General features: G+C 33.1%; 4 protein-coding genes across 5 annotated transcripts; 2 read left to right on the forward strand and 2 right to left on the reverse strand.

The window, feature by feature from the left end:
- The first annotated feature begins 4,718 nt into the window (after window positions 1-4,718).
- Window positions 4,719-7,237, forward strand: LOC143627317 (AT-hook motif nuclear-localized protein 5-like). The gene is made up of 5 exons (XM_077097165.1): window positions 4,719-5,854; window positions 6,081-6,148; window positions 6,488-6,619; window positions 6,706-6,867; window positions 6,948-7,237. The coding sequence occupies exons 1-5, from the start codon at window positions 5,311-5,313 to the stop codon at window positions 7,065-7,067; spliced, it is 1,026 nt and encodes a 341-aa protein (XP_076953280.1). The 5' UTR covers window positions 4,719-5,310; the 3' UTR covers window positions 7,068-7,237.
- A 30-nt stretch (window positions 7,238-7,267) lies between these two features.
- LOC143627318 (glutathione peroxidase 1) lies at window positions 7,268-10,002 on the reverse strand. Of its 2 annotated transcripts, XM_077097166.1 has the most exons (6): window positions 9,897-10,002; window positions 8,812-8,888; window positions 8,632-8,693; window positions 7,777-7,895; window positions 7,520-7,687; window positions 7,270-7,427 (listed from the first exon to the last, which is right to left on the reverse strand). In XM_077097166.1, exons 1-6 carry the CDS (start codon window positions 9,939-9,941, stop codon window positions 7,395-7,397), a joined length of 504 nt encoding a protein of 167 aa, XP_076953281.1. In that variant the 5' UTR covers window positions 9,942-10,002; the 3' UTR covers window positions 7,270-7,394. The 2 variants fall into 2 exon arrangements, with proteins under 2 accessions (XP_076953282.1, XP_076953281.1); XM_077097167.1 differs by lacking the exon at window positions 9,897-10,002 and having other exon boundaries at window positions 7,268-7,427; window positions 8,812-9,032.
- An 847-nt stretch (window positions 10,003-10,849) lies between these two features.
- On the forward strand, window positions 10,850-11,466 carry LOC143627319 (kiwellin-1-like). The gene has a single exon (XM_077097168.1). It carries the CDS (start codon window positions 10,850-10,852, stop codon window positions 11,375-11,377), a length of 528 nt encoding a protein of 175 aa, XP_076953283.1. The 3' UTR covers window positions 11,378-11,466.
- A 49-nt stretch (window positions 11,467-11,515) lies between these two features.
- On the reverse strand, window positions 11,516-13,535 carry LOC143627320 (putative phospholipid hydroperoxide glutathione peroxidase). The gene is made up of 6 exons (XM_077097169.1): window positions 13,298-13,535; window positions 12,558-12,634; window positions 12,420-12,481; window positions 12,217-12,335; window positions 11,729-11,896; window positions 11,516-11,640 (listed from the first exon to the last, which is right to left on the reverse strand). Exons 1-6 carry the CDS (start codon window positions 13,337-13,339, stop codon window positions 11,608-11,610), a joined length of 501 nt encoding a protein of 166 aa, XP_076953284.1. The 5' UTR covers window positions 13,340-13,535; the 3' UTR covers window positions 11,516-11,607.
- Between the last annotated feature and the right edge of the window lie 2,581 nt (window positions 13,536-16,116).

Here is a 16,116-nt window from a genome sequence, read left to right on the forward strand (position 1 = left end):
TGAACACGGACATTTAACTAAACAGGTTTACGGGTTCACACCCCTAACCAGAAATACATGAAGATATTTATATCTTGTAGCTTTTCATTAAGATGTAGTTCATTACCAAGCTGACCGTATGGTTTAGTTTGTTATTTTTATGTCGGATACTTCATTATTTTTAATTAGCGAGATTTTTTTTTCGAACAACCAACAAAAACAAACTTTATTAAACACCAACAACCGGAGACAAACAAGGTACTCTACAAATTAATAATCATTATTTAATTAGAATTAATTTTGTAGAGTTAATTTAACATGTTTATTTTTCAAAAATAATGTAATGATTCACATGTGCTGACATAAAACACATATTTAAAATATAAAAAATCAAATATATTGGTCACCCTGACATTGCCCATTTAGCTAACAGATTCATGGGTTCATACTCCCAACAAATATACATGAAGATATTAATATCTTATTATAGTTGTTGATTAAGATGTAGTACATTGACTAGCCGACCGTATGGTTTGTTTTTTACGTTTTTTGTCGGTTATTTTGAATAATGGGCATTAAATCCTAGAGTTAATTTAATTGGTTTAAATTTTAAAAATAATGTAACTATTCACCTGTGTCGACATAAAACATTTCATTCAAAAATAAAGTTGTTAAATTTTATATCTTATAGCTTTTGATTAAGATGTACTTCATTGTCGAGCCGACCGTATGGTTTGTTTGTTACGTTTTGTGTCGGTTATTTCATTATTTTGAATAATGAGCATTAATTTCTAGAGTTAATTTAGTTGGTTAATTTTTGTAAATAATGTAATTGTTCACCTGCGACATAAAACATTTTATTTAAAAATAAAGTTGTTCAATTTATATCTTATAGCTTTTGATTAAGATGTACTTCATTGTTGTGCCGATCGTATGGTTCGTTTGTTACGTTTTGTGTCGGTTGCTTCATTATTTTGAATAATGAGCATTAATTTCTAGAGTTAATTTAATTGGTTTATCTTTGAAAATAATGTAATTGTTAACCTGTGACATGAAACATTTCATTTAAAAATAAAGCTGTTAAATTTATATCTTATAGCTTTATATTAAGATGCAGTTCATTGTCGAGCCGACTGTATGGTTTGTTTGTTACGTTTTGTGCCTGTTATTTCATTATTTTGATTAATGTTTGAGCATTAATTTTTATAGTTAATTTAATCGGTTTATTTTTAAAAATAATATAATTATTCCTGACATAAAACACATATTTAAAATATAAATATTAAATAAACGGGTCAGTCGCGAACCCGTTAGGTTGGCACGAACACTGCCCATTTAGTTAAACAAATTCACCGGTTCACACGCCTAACTAGAAATACATGAGGACATTTATATATGTTAGCTTCTGATTAAGATGTAGTTCATTGCCGAGCCGACAATATGGTTCAATTCATTATTTCTATGTCGGTTACTTCATTATTTAGAATTAATGATCATTAATTTTAGAGTTAAATTATTATTTTTTATTTAAAACGTAAAAGCATAATGTAAATATCAGGCTATAAGTATCCTCTATTCTTCCACACTTTACCCTACAAGAAGAATTATATCCTTTTGTTTCATTCACATACACACACATACCAAGTTTATCTGAAGTAATAAGTAAGACACAATGACTGAGAATGGTAAAATATGCCTTTTGATTTAATTCTTGCATTGTTGAATCTATCGATCACGTTTGCTTGTTTTGAAATAGATCTTTAACCTTGTTGACTTTAAATACAGTTATATGATGATGTTTTATAATCACTTTGAAGTGATTTATGAAAGATATATCATTAGTAGATCATTTTTATGATTTATGAGCAAATTCAGTAACAACGATATGTTTTTGTTGCAAAAACACTTCAATATAAACCTTTTTAGACTCATTTTCGGATATCCCCGATATCTATTTCTTGTTATTGATTTTTGACAAAAAAAAATAGCTCTTTTCGCATAATTAAGATTTTCTTGTGTTGGTCTTTTAAGTCAGTTAGGAAATGGTCAAAATCGTTTTAATCCATTTCACATTTTATTTTTCTAATAAAATTTGATGCATTTCTTATCAATTTGGTGGCTGTGTTATTAATTTGCTCCGTTCAATTTTGTTTGTTGTGACATGTTGGATTGAGTGATTCACAAATTTTTTTTTTGTTATAGATGAACCAGAAGAACAACCAAGGACGAAAAGAGTAGAAAATTTTTTAAAATGGTGAGTTGTCAATATGTTTTATTAATTTTATATGTTTTCTCACTCTATACATTGATCTTTGGCAGTTTATCAGGATCGAGCATAACATGTTGATCGTTCATAATGTTGCGCCAGGCTCTTCCATAACACTTTGGCCTCTGGTAAGAAGGTAATCTCTCTTCTTATTCTAGCTGAGAGAATATGGAGTATCCACACCAAGCCATAGAAGAAGCCTTGGCATTGACCCGCATCCCCTACCTACGCTTGCCTTATCAACTCAGACCGGAAGACCACAAAATGTGGTCACATTTTCTTTCATGGCTGCATCAAAATGCCCTATCTGTCGGGAAAAGATCACCCCTAGCTGACATAGCACCTTTTATGTAATTATGACAAAAAAATGTGACCACATTTTGTGGTCATATATTCAACATAAGGGCCCAAGCAAATTGGCAGGTAGATCGGTTGGTTAGCTGGTTGTTTGGATCATGTTGTTGAATAATGGAGAGTGCGCAGATGTTGATCACTTGCAGTGAAGGTGTACGTTTGAGGAAGGGCGTGTTGCGTAAAATAATTAGTCTATTCCTTGTACCGTTTGTTTAGGATAGAAATTAGTATTGTATTGTTTTTTTGTTATTCCCACGTCTGTAATTATGTGTATGGCTATATATAGCCCCCCTGTGTTTTAATGAATAATGTAACAAGCTTTCATCTTTCCTTATGCAAACTACTATCACTCTCTGCCTTAACGATCTATATGACATTACAACGTATATCATTTTCATATATAATTGTGTTTTTTTCTTTGTTTAAATGCTATATTGGTTTAGTTTTGGGGTGTTGGCCTGTTGGGTTCATTGAACTTTAATTTTATAAAGAATTGAAACTTGTGAAAGTAATTTATTTGATGAACTGGATTTGGAATTCAAAATTGTAAAAGATAAAAGAATGTAGAATCTTTTAAATGAATGATAACTTTTTTTTCTGTGTGGTTAAAATAATCATGTTTGATTTGATTTGTAAATTTATTAAACAAGTTGCAATGTAGTTGTTCGGTTTTGTGAAGGCCTTTGGGCCAGTTTGACACTTAGATGACAAATGGGGGCAACCCATTTATTTGAGGAGGGCCTGGGCCTGTTTTATGTTTTCTTGGTTTCTAAGTTATTGAACCTAGTTGCAGCTCACCGTAAAGGGTTGTTTCCAAGAATTGTTAAAATCTTTTTATATTGGGTTCAAAAAATTATTTTTAAATGGATTTATTGGGTTATGGTTTGGGATGTGGATTTTTTTAATATAAATAAGCTCAACTGAATTAGGTAATTGAGTTTAAACATTAAAAATACATATATTTTTTTTCGTATGTGTGTGTGTGTAATTTTTTAAAAAGTTTTGGGCCTACCGTTGTGATCAGGCCAAGAGTTGTCACCCCCTGAAAGCCGGAAGTACTGTGGACATAGGTGTTTTGTCTGAACCATGTAAATCATGTGTTCTTGTTTTACCTTTTTGTTTCTGTGTGATATTTTTCGCCACGTTGATTCCTCTGATCAATTGCTTAACTAACGAGCTAAACTAACAAACCAAATAGGATGTTACTTTTGATGGATATCAAGTAGCATTAGAATATGTTCAAGAAATAATTTAGCATCTGTTTATTTAGCTTTTTACCAACCTGGATTCATATACTATATTGTTGCTACTTGCTAAAGCCTAAATCTTTTATATTCACTTGTTTAAGACCATTGTTTCATTTCTTGCTTCCCACCAATTTTGTCAACTAGATCTACAAGACCCGAATCGACATTAGCAGTCTTGAACCAGGCTCGAATGATCTTGGATGTGGTTGAAGGAGTCAATGCTATTTGCCTATTTACCACATTGCCCTTCCCATTGGTGTTTATCTCATGTCTTTTTAGAATTTTATTTTAGAAGTAAGAACCACAAGGCATAAAAGGCCATGATCTGTTTCTCTTAGTGGGTCCAGTTGGTGAACTGCTTGACCTACAAATGCAATTTGGGCCCTTGAAATCTGCATCTTGTTCTAACCCAACCCTCATCACATGCAAAAGAAACTCTTGTGTACCAAACTCAACCAAAGTATTAGGTATGTGGTCCCTTTTACAAAAAGTTTTTTTGACTTAACCTTGTTTAATTTAAGTTAGTAGAGATTTAGTACCCAATCATGCTCAAATGCTTTTATACATTTATATATATTGTATAAAACTTTTATTAAGGTTCAAAATATACACATACCAGCTGATCCATTAATCAACACCCCTAAGTGATACGCCTGTTTACCATTAATCTTACAAGGATTAAATGTGCATTCACAAGAAAAAAGTAAAATATTATCGCCCATTTACTAAAAAAATCGTTAAATCTAAACGACCGTACGAAAAATAATCAACTGAACACGTCACGCATTAAGTAAATAGTTTTTAAAGGACATTCCTTTAAGCAAGCCCTTTATTAATACTCTAAACTTAGGTTTTTTTAATAATAGATCTCATAGGTTTGACTAATGTTGACCTTGAGTGTTATTATTTTCATTTTATATCCTAGAAACAAAAAGGTTTTGTCCTAGTTTATATAGAGAAGTACTATATAATTCAAAACTCAAAATCACCTCAAACCCATTTCACTTTTGTCCTTACCCTCCCTCCCTATTTCTCTTTCCCAAAACTCTTTTCCATCTGCAATTTTAAATCTAGGGTTTTTTATTTCACTTCCAAAATCACATTTTTTCACCATCCCACACAGGTTTGTCTGCCCTAATTTCTACATTATCAAGATTCAAAAACCTCAAATTTTGTTCTTGTAAGTTCTTGGTGTTGCTTGTACTCATAAAGCTTGAATCTTTTTCACTAAAGGTTCAATCTTTTTCTTGTTTCTTGAAAAACCCATGTAAAACCCTCTTTCAATTTCAGTTTATCTTTTGTGGGTGTTGCTCAATTTTGTGTTTTTAGGTCGAATTTTGTGAAAAGTTAGGATCTTGGCAGGTGTTTGTGGTTAGTTTGCTGTTAAATTTTGTGGGTTTTGCTCAATTGTGGTTTTAGAAGTGTGTGTGTATTTAGGTTGGTGCGAGATTAGTTAGTAAATGCATGGATGGAAGGGAAGGAATTCCATCATTTTATCTCAATAGAGGGTTTCAGGGCTCGGGTTCTAACGTCGGGTCGGGTTCGAATGGCGGGTCAGGTAATCAGGGTGGAGGATTTCAAGTCCCACCTGGTTTCAAGATTCAATCTAACCCTAATTTATCGCCCGTTAGCCATAGCAATATGAGGTTAGCACCTTCGATAGGCTCTTCGTATCATTTGGAACATAACACACCACCACCGCATAGTTTCCCTCATGGATTTAACTTGGAAGGTGGCGGCGGCGGTGGTGGTGTGAGTGATGATGGCGGTGGTGGTGCAGCTGCCATTCCCGCTCTTCCAGACCCTAGAAGTGGAAGCGGAAGTGAGTCTGTTGTTGTAAAGAAAAAAAGAGGGAGGCCTAGAAAGTATGCACCTGATGGGAACCACATGGCTTTGGGACTAACGCCTGCACCCCCGGTTGCGACACCTGATCCAACCACACCGACACCACAAAAGAAAAGGGGACGCCCTCCTGGCAGCGGAAGGAAGCAACAGCTTGCAAACGTTGGTATGCTTATTATTTTTGGTTGCTTTATGCATTTTATATCGGTCTTGTGCAGATTCTTTTACATCATTAATTTGTGAGTATGCATGTATTGGTTTAGATTATAGTATACTAGTATCTTGTTCTAAAATCTACATTGGCTGTTATAAATCTTGGACTTTTTTTATGTATTGGTTTAAATTCTATATTCTTCTCATTCTTGTGTTGTTTTTTTGTTAAAATGTGTTAGGTGAATGGATGCATAATTCAGCCGGATCTGCTTTCACACCTCATATCATCCATGTATCAGTTGGAGAGGTATGTGATAATGTCTTTGTAACTAATATTCTCTTATTAAAACAATTACAGCACTTACATAATTTGTTTAAAATGTTCAATCATCAATTGCATATCCAAAATTTCCCTATAAAGATTAAAGATAATGAAATATATGAATCTTGTGGACTGAAAGTCTGAAACCAATATTTATCAATACCTTTGAAGTGATTACTAGGCAAAGATTAAAACTTTGTGAGAGAAATGCTGTGATTTATATCGGGTCATCCCAAAAATCAAAACCTTTTTTTTGCGAAATTTATTTTTCTTGATTCTTGAAATTGGAGCTGATAAGCATTATTGTAAATCTTTATGTTGCAGGATGTTGCAGAAAAGATATTATCTTTTGCACAGCAAAGGCAACGGGCGCTCTGCATCTTGTCAGGCAACGGTTCTGTTTCAACTGTGACATTACGCCAATTTACATCTTCTGGCGGGACCGTGACTTATGAGGTTTGGCCACTTAACCTAAAAGCTAATTTGATATCCCATTAGTCAAATCATGATTGTCACATTGTTCTATTATAACAACTTTCTAGGGTCGTTTTGAGATTCTTTGCTTGTCGGGTTGTTATCTGCTTGCTGAAACCGGTAGCCCTCGCAACCGAACCGGCGGTCTTAGTATTTCCGTTTGTAACTCTGACGGTCAAGTTCTTGGTGGCGCCATTGGTGGTAAACTTATCGCCTCCACCCTTGTTCAGGTATCATTTTTACACCCTTTTTTCTTCTCACTTTCATTTTAGTGATTTTATGCAAATTACATATTCTTTGTTGGCGGCAGGTGGTGGTTAGTAGTTTCTTATATGGTGGTGGTGGCGGAGGAGGAGATAATTCTAAAGCGATAGCCGCAATTGAGCCACCCTCAGGAGGTGAGAAGAGTCCTGGAGTTCAGCTTAACTAGATATTATCTTGTAGATTAATGGCGGGCTATGTGTTGATGTATTTGTTACAAAACTAAAACAAGAAAACTTGACATGTTTATGTTTGTTTAGCTCTAGAGCTTTTCTTTTTTATTTGTTCAGTAGATCTTGTAATGCACAATTGTCATCTGTAGCTATTGTCTTTCTTTGAGGCTAATGTTCATTTCTAGGGTTTGTTCATGGTAATTCTAGCAAGTTTTTCCATGTTTCTTGAATTATTCAATATAAGTTTTCAATCATCCAACAGAAAATAATACATAATATGCCATTATTCAACACATTCAAACAGTTTCTGCAAATCTTGAAATCTACAGGAGACCCAAGTGTTTCTGAATGTCCCTCTGCAAAAAATAAACAAGGGTACATTAAATCAAACAAGTTCATGCAAAACATGATGATGACTATTTTTAGAAGGGTAATTTTGTCTTTTTACCTCGATAGTAAGAGGAGAAGTTGTCGGATAATAGCGGTCAACAGGTATACCATTTTTATCAACCAAGAACTTGGAAAAGTTCCATTGAATGTCTCCTCCAAGGATTCCATAGAACCCTGTTTTCAAGAACTCGTACACGGGTGCTGCGTTCTCACCGTTCACGTCGACCTGTGGTGAAATTGCATCAAAGTTTCAAACTTTTTTATAAATTTTGAAAATTTAGTAGTTTTTTGATGATGGATTGTTTGGATTTTTACCTTATCAAAGATGGGAAACTCTGATTTGAATTTGGTGCATACAAAGTCAACAATCTCTTCATTAGTTCCTGGTTCTTGAGCCCCAAATTGATTGCATGGAAATGCCAAGATCTCAAAACCTGCATTCATTGCAGTCAAACCTTATATTTCATCTAGTAACTGATACCATCATAGCTAATAATACAAATAAAAAACCTTACTTTTCTTTACAATGATGAATGCTTTTTTTGTAAAAAGTGTGAGGACTCGGCTATACAAACATCACTGATGTGCTATCTAGACGCCAATGACGAAAAGTGGTCGAATGGGTCGTATTGATAGTCATATGAGGCATATGATAGGGCGAAAAAAGTTATGTAGGTTCACGGGGTGTATGGCGAAATCATACGGTTAATATGATCTCTTGACTGATAAAGAAATCACCGGCAAACGCCATACGAGCCGTATGACCTTTTTCGCCCCATCATAATAGGCGAAAAAGGTCATATGGGTACGATGTGACATGCAAACTGGTGTATACTTTTAGGGGCGGTGTACAGATAGTAGGCCCAGGTGTAATTGATGACGTGCTTTTTCTTCAAGATCATTATTTTTTGCAAATTACAATCTTTTCTATGGTTTTGCAACTAAAAAAGTCAAACATAATCTTCCATTATTCATATGACCCCATACCAAACTAACATCTTGAATATCATAATTCATAAATCTTGGTCAACATAGTTTTTGGTGGTTATGCACTTTCTTAGTTTGTTTGGAACCGTACCCCGATAATTCAAAAGGGCAACCGAGATTTCATTCTTTAAGATGAAACGCGCTTTATATCAAAATTTGAAAACGAAACCAAAAACGACAAACCTTTCTCCTTGTACTTCAAGTAAATCTGATTCAGTTCATCATAGTTGTTATTTGTAAGCCCACTGCCACAAAGAACCAACAACACAACTGACTGTAAGCCACTTTAGAATATATAACCACAAAGCCAGTTCAGAAAGATAGTTAAATAGTAAAAAAGAAACATGAGCTTGCTATGCATACCACTTGGAAGCAACATTAACTACAAGTACAACTTTTCCCTTGTAAACGCTAAGGTCCACATTGTTACCCTTCGCATCCTGCATCAAATTGAACATCAAATTAGGGGTGTGCATGAAACCGAAGAAACCGAACCGAAACAAAAATCGATGGCTTGGTTTTATGTTTTTGTAAAAACCAAAGTTATAGTTTGGTTTTTGTTTTGCATGTACTAGAAACCAAAAAAAAAAATCTGAATTTATAGATTTTCAATTATTATTCTTTATTTTAAGTGACTTACAAGAATTTAGCAAACATGTAACTCAAATATTTTAACATAAATGTATAATAATCAATTAGTTATTATTTAACAAAGTGATTTATGCTCAAATTTATTATTTTTGGTTAATTTTTTTCGGCCCAAAATTTTCTAACTCAAATGGCAAAACCGAAAAGACCGTCAAAAACCATAGGGGTGTGCGATACCAAATTAATCAATCGGTTTTGGTTAATCGGTTCGGTTTATTCGGTTACTTTGTTGGTTTTCGGTTTGGTCAATCTCGGTTAATAAACAAAATCAAGCTTGACCTAAATTTTTTCTTACAAATATATGAAATAAATGCATAAATACAAAAAATGAAGGTATAAATACATGAAAGGGAGGTATAAAAGTTCGAAATATATAGAGATATAAATAGTTTGACTGGGTTAAGTTAACTTTGGTCAACTGAGTGTAAAAAAACCCAATAACCTATTTTCGGTTAATTCGGTTTTCGATTAATCTCAGTTCGGTTTTGTAGGTTTTCGGTTTAAGTTCAGTTATCGCTCAACTGAACCCAAGCTGAAAACCGAAAAACCAAAATCGAACCATTTTCAAAAATTCAAAAACCGAAGTTTCTGTGTCTGGTTTGGTTCTAGCCCAAAACCGACCCAACTCGAAACATAATACTAAAACTAATACAAAATTAATAAGATCAAACTAAAGCTAGACAGTTAGAGAGCCAAGTTGACTAATTAATAATTTCTTAAGTCTAATTTTATTGTTAATTTGAAAACTAAAGGTCAACTGTAATAACAGTCAAATAACAAGATGAAGATGAAGATCAAACCTTGACTGTGAAATCATAGAGGGTTTTCTTGGTTTGGTCTGCCATGGATGATCTTTGAGAGCTAATTGCGTTGAAATTGGATTTTATTATTTAATTTGAATAATCAAGAGTTGACTTGACAGATGCGTGACAAGATGCTAACTTTAGCTTTGGTGGCTACAGTTACAGACATGACAAATAAAGTTTATACCTTTTTGGATCCTTTGATAATCAAAATTAAATGTTCAAATCATGATAACAACTTGATGTGACTACATGTTTAATCTATCATTAATATTTCACTTGAAATGTTTTTCAAACAAAGAGTTGTGAGTAAAGGTTACAACTAAGATTGACGATACTGAAGGCTGTCGGAGGTATGTGAGAACGTCCCGTGCCACTTCACCATGAAGGACATATGTCATATACGTGACGTGTCCACTAGTCAGCGGAACCCCACAAAGATTTACAAGTGCATAACATTATATTACAATATATATAAAACATAGAGTTTTGAACATCGTACAGCTCTAACCGGGATCGCATATTAAAGCTGTCGTGAAAAACATGTTTTCATTTTCTAATTTCACATTAAGAATATATGTTCACTTTTGGATTTGAAAATTGAATGTCTTTATGAGAGCTGACTAGTAATATGTTTAATTTGAGAATTTCCAATTCCAGTTGTATTATATATATAACAAACAGACTTTTTTACCCAATATTAAAAATACCAATATTTAGTCCATATTCTACAATCCATGTAAAAGCATCAGTATTGATATATCATATACCACTCTCTAACATCATATGGATCATAACCCAAGTCAAACAAGATAAGTTTATTTCTAGTAAATCAAGACCTCTATAAATATGTCCCATTGATGGCACCCAACTCCAAATCCAAACCACTAGTTAAGCTAGAAATGACCACCATGGCTAAACCAAACCGCACTCATATTCTAGCCATCGTAATGATTCTTTTGGTCGTGTTTCTTAGTACGTCCACCGAAGCACAAGTTTGCAGCCCGAGTGGCCGCCTTAAGGGCAAAAAACCGCCAGGAAACCATTGCAACGAACATAACATGGCGGAATGCTGCAAAGAAGGGAAGTTTTATGACATCTACCACTGCTCACCATCCGTGACACGAAGAACAGAAGCCATCTTAACGCTAAATAGCTTTGAAGACGGTGGTGATGGCGGCTGGGCATCCCAGTGTGACGAAAAGTTTCACTCGGATAAGACCAGAGTCGTCGCGTTATCTACTGGTTGGTATAATAATGGGAAAAGATGCCTTAAAGATATTACTATTTATGGTAACGGGAAGAGTGTTAAAGCTAAGGTGGTTGACCAGTGTGACTCGACTATGGGGTGCGACGATGAGCATGCTTATCAACCACCGTGCCGGAATGATATTGTTGATGCATCGGAGGCGGTTTGGGAGGCTCTTGGCGTCCCGAGAAAGGATTGGGGGTGGATGAAGGTTACATGGTCCGATTAACTAAAGTTTCACGGTGTAGTAAAGTTCGGTTAGGTTTGTAAGGTCCGTGTCATTTCTGTAACAATAAATGTTTACCAAACATTTGACACCATAAAGCACAAGATATACATGTAAAAGGTTGTTTTTATTACTACAAAAACTATAAACTTCACTTATATAAAGTTCAAAGTACGAAATCACATAACACGAAAATGAAAACTAAACAAGAAAACACGAGAGTACCAGAACCCTTAAGCGACACCAAGCAGCTTCTTTATATCCTTCTGCAATAACAAAACGAAACAGGAAAACATGAGTTTCACAAGTGTCGAACGTCAACTGGTTATTTTACATGTGTTACATGTGACATACCTCGATGCTTAGCGGAGTGGTGGTTGGCGCATAACGGTCAACGACTTTTCCTTCTTTATCAACCAAAAACTTTGTGAAGTTCCACTTAATGCTGTCACCAAGAAGCCCTCCTTTGCTTGACCGTAAGAAATCGTACAGGGGTTCGGCGTTTTTGCCATTTACATCAACCTGCATTAAGCACGGGTCAACAAATTCGTTCAACACTATTTGTTCAGTTCCATGAAACAGTTTGGACAACACTTGTTGGTTTATATCAGTTACTTGATATAAACCATAGACTAGTCTCTTAAATAAGTCTCTATATATTGATATCGTGTTTGTAATTTCTTATCACGAGTGTCAAAGCATAAAGAAATAATAAATTTCTTATTGCAGCCGTGGACGTAGGTAAGCTTAGACCAAGCCACACAAATCCTTGTCTTGTGTTCGTTTCTTTTCTGCAGTTTGATTGTGCGTGTTCATCGTAAGTGATTCTTAACAGCACTAACCTTAGCAAAGATGGGATACTCGGCTTTAAAGCGAGTACAAGCAAACTCTTGGATTTCTTCATTGCTTCCGGGTTCTTGCCCTTTAAACTGATTAGATGGGAATGCAAGAATCTCAAGACCTATAATATCACAAAAAAGATTAAAAAGATTTAAGTTACAGAAAGTGAAACAAATGTTTAAACAGTAACAGGAAAAAAACAAACCTTGATCCTTGTACTTTTGGTACAAGGTTGTCAGCTCAGGATAATTAGAGTTTGTGAACCCACTGTAACATATAATTAGAAGTTAATTAAAAAAGAGCTAATTAACAAGAAATTAATTATGGGAACATATAGTTTTACCATTGTGATGCAACATTAACAATTAACAACACTTTTCCCCTGTACCGGCTAAGATCCACCTCTTGGCCCTTTGCATCCTAAAACAAAACCAAACAAAAATACTATTTAAAACACATTATAAACTAATACTAATTGATGCTAAGATCACATTCAAAGATCTTCACTTTTGTGGGTACATGCCACCAACTGAAGTACACTGAATGTTTGGTTGGAATTTCGTTATTTAATAAATGGACGAACATGAACAAGAAATTCCGTTCAGTTAACTAAATTAACGAACACGAAAAGAAGCCATAGCCATGTTCGTTCAATTGTGTCTGTGAATGTTTGATAATGTGTTCGTTTACATCTGTTTATGTTCGTTAATGTCTGTTCATTAAAGGTTTTCTATATTCTTTAATGACTTTATAATCTTATCAATTAAATTTAAATTAATCAAAATTATTAACTATAAAACCAAAATATATACGTGTATATTGATATATCTATATGTAAATTAATATATGATTATGAATGTTATAATAAAACATAAACACAAACTAGATAGCCTAGGTTCATACTGACCATTCTCGGTTAGCCTAATCAAATTAATTTATATTGTGTTTGTGAATCGTTCACGAACAAGTCCGATGAATAAATATGCATACTAATTATTAATTCAAGAAACAATCTTTCAAGATACCCATAACTGAAAAGTGAAAACACACAAACACAAGAGATCAAAATGAAGAGAAACCAACCTTAACGGTGAAGTCGTAAACCGATTGCTTCGACTGAGCCATGGATTGATTCAATCTCGTACCCAACACTAGACTTCTATTGTAACTACCAAATCTTGTAGAAGACCAATATGTTTTTGATAAACCTGAATGATGACAAACTGATGAAATTAACCGATAATTTGAAGGGGGTTTTGTACGGGATAAGTGCTAGAAGTCTTCGAGTAATAATAAGGTTGTTGAAGACACGAGCTGATGAGCACGACATTGGGGTACTTCTGATTTATATAAATGATAAATCTCGTACTGATGATGAGTGTTTAATCTTGCACTGGTGTTTGTTTGCGTGTATGGAATGTGGACATTGAGCTAGATACGTGGCATGGCGGTTTTATGTTGTGCTGACCTGGCAGTGGTGACGGTGGTCATCAGAAAACTTAATTATTTTATTTTTGTTTTACCGGTCAGTAGGGTATAAACCCGTGTTACACACAGGTAAAAAAACATGTCAACAAACATAATAAATTTAAATAACAAATTCTAGTACACAAAACTTCTTCAACTTTCATACCAAAGCGTTAACCATTTACAATTTCTAGATATTAAAAGTTTAAAGTTACAATAAGTTAGTATACGCCAAACCACAAAAAAAACAAACAAAAGACCTAAACATGTTCTTTCATATTAAACCATCATCAACTTCTTCAAATATTCTAAAAAAAAACTAATTTTGCTTCACTACCTGAAAATTAAAAAAAAACAATATAATCCAAATTAAATATACCATTTAAATAATAACATGCTTAATAATGAAAGTCCGTGTTACACACGGATGAAAGTTATACTAATCGTAAAAAAAATATAACATGTAATACGTAATTGAGTTATATTATATAATGATTTTTATTTATGACTTTTATAATAAGTTTTTGATATATTTATACACTATTAATTATAAACTATAATTTGCAAACCACACTTTGGTGTTTGATTTATTTTAAAACAAAACATTCAAACCGATATTATTATACATTTTATGTGTATAAAAATAATTTTTAGAACAAAATGTTGTCACATATTAAAAAATGTCTTTCTATAACGTTGGAAGAATTATAGACGAAGACTCAAACAATAATGTAAAATTTTTAATATCTTTCAATGGCTAGTAACATGTGTATCATACTCGAGAAAATTGTATATAAATATATAGCGACGATGATAATAATAACAATTATAATAATAATAATAATAGTAAATTGATAGTGCAATATTTATAAAAAAAAATAATTTTACAATTATTAGAAGATATTACATTGTTGTTTTTAGTAAAACAAAATAATATACAACAACAAATAATGTAAAATACCAACTTAAAACATCTTTTGAACTTAATCCATGAAGCCAAAAAGATATATCAATAATACCTACATCATGATATATGAAGTCATAAAGTCTTGTTTATTAAACAATCAAGGAAATAGAAATAATTGTTTTGTAATTTTTTGTACTTACAAAGAAGAAAACTAAAATCACTACAAAATCAAATTCAATGTATTGTTAATAAGAAAAATAAAGGTACAAATACAATTCACAAACTTATAAACAAATCAAAAATCTCTATGTACATCCTTGGAATGAAAGAATGAATTTTATGATAAAATTATATAAAGATAGTCATCATATTATCATACGGTTAATAATAGAAGTTGTTTGAAAAAAATTATTACACGGTTTTTATTTATAGATGATTTAGATAAACTTTGTAAGGATGTGATCGAATTACTTATGATGTCAGTTTTTGTCTAAATTTGAATATTAAATTTGAACATTAAAGTGTGTAAGTTTCGGTTTTTATCATAAAATCGGTTGCTAAATAAGTATATATATATATATATATATATATATATATATATATATATATTTACGGGGGTTGTTTTATATTATTTGTTTCTAATATTATTTATTTTTTGAATTTTTATCTTTTTTTATTATATGAAAGTTAATAATATACTTATGGTTTGATGATAAATTGTTTCACAACCAAATGAGATGTTATAATCCGGTTTTAAAGCTATATGGGTTGATGAGACCAAAGACCCGTTTATATTTTTTACTACAAATTGATTTTTTAATTATAAATAATATATATTTTTTTAAAAATAAATCATATATTAATTTTTAGTATATCCTTACTTTATAGGATTATTATATCAAATATTTGGTGAGATTAGTTTTTAATTTAATGAGATGTTATAACCCGTTTAAGAAATATATGGGTTTGATAAGATGCATACCCGTGAATTCGGGTCAAATGCATGAGAATGCTCCATTTAAAAATCAAGCAAATCTGATGACTCCAAAAAAGGGGGAGCGACCACATCGCGACACCTAGGAATTTTGGATTTTCATTTATATATATTATGTGTGTGTGTGTGTGTTTGTGTGTGTGTTAAAAGGAAAATCAAACCCGAGCTGACCCATTAAAAATATGTATTTTGTTGGTGCATGTTTTGTAACAGATGATCTTTTGTGTTTGTTAGAATTGAGAGCAACGGTCAAAGGGGAGTCTGTTGGTGCATTTTGTGACCGTCGCTATGCAATTCTGATCAGCGGAGACGAAGTACGAAGTAAGAACAACTTCACCATAGGCGAAGTTAGAACAACTTCGCCATAGGCGAAGTTATAACAACTTCGCCTACTGGCCCAAGCCCAAGCCCGCGAAGTTGTTTTGTCTATATATATGTGTGTCTTGTTTAGGTTTGAGTATCCAGAAAGTCAGAGTGTTTTGTGATCAGTTTAATTGTCTAGAGAGAAACCGAGAGGGAGAGTCGTGTGGGACG

The sequence above is a fragment of the Bidens hawaiensis genome, unplaced genomic scaffold (genome assembly GCF_021521415.1).
Source record: "Bidens hawaiensis isolate Kalapana, Puna unplaced genomic scaffold, B.hawaiensis_p1.1 tig00004618_1, whole genome shotgun sequence".
NCBI lineage: Eukaryota > Viridiplantae > Streptophyta > Magnoliopsida > Asterales > Asteraceae > Bidens > Bidens hawaiensis.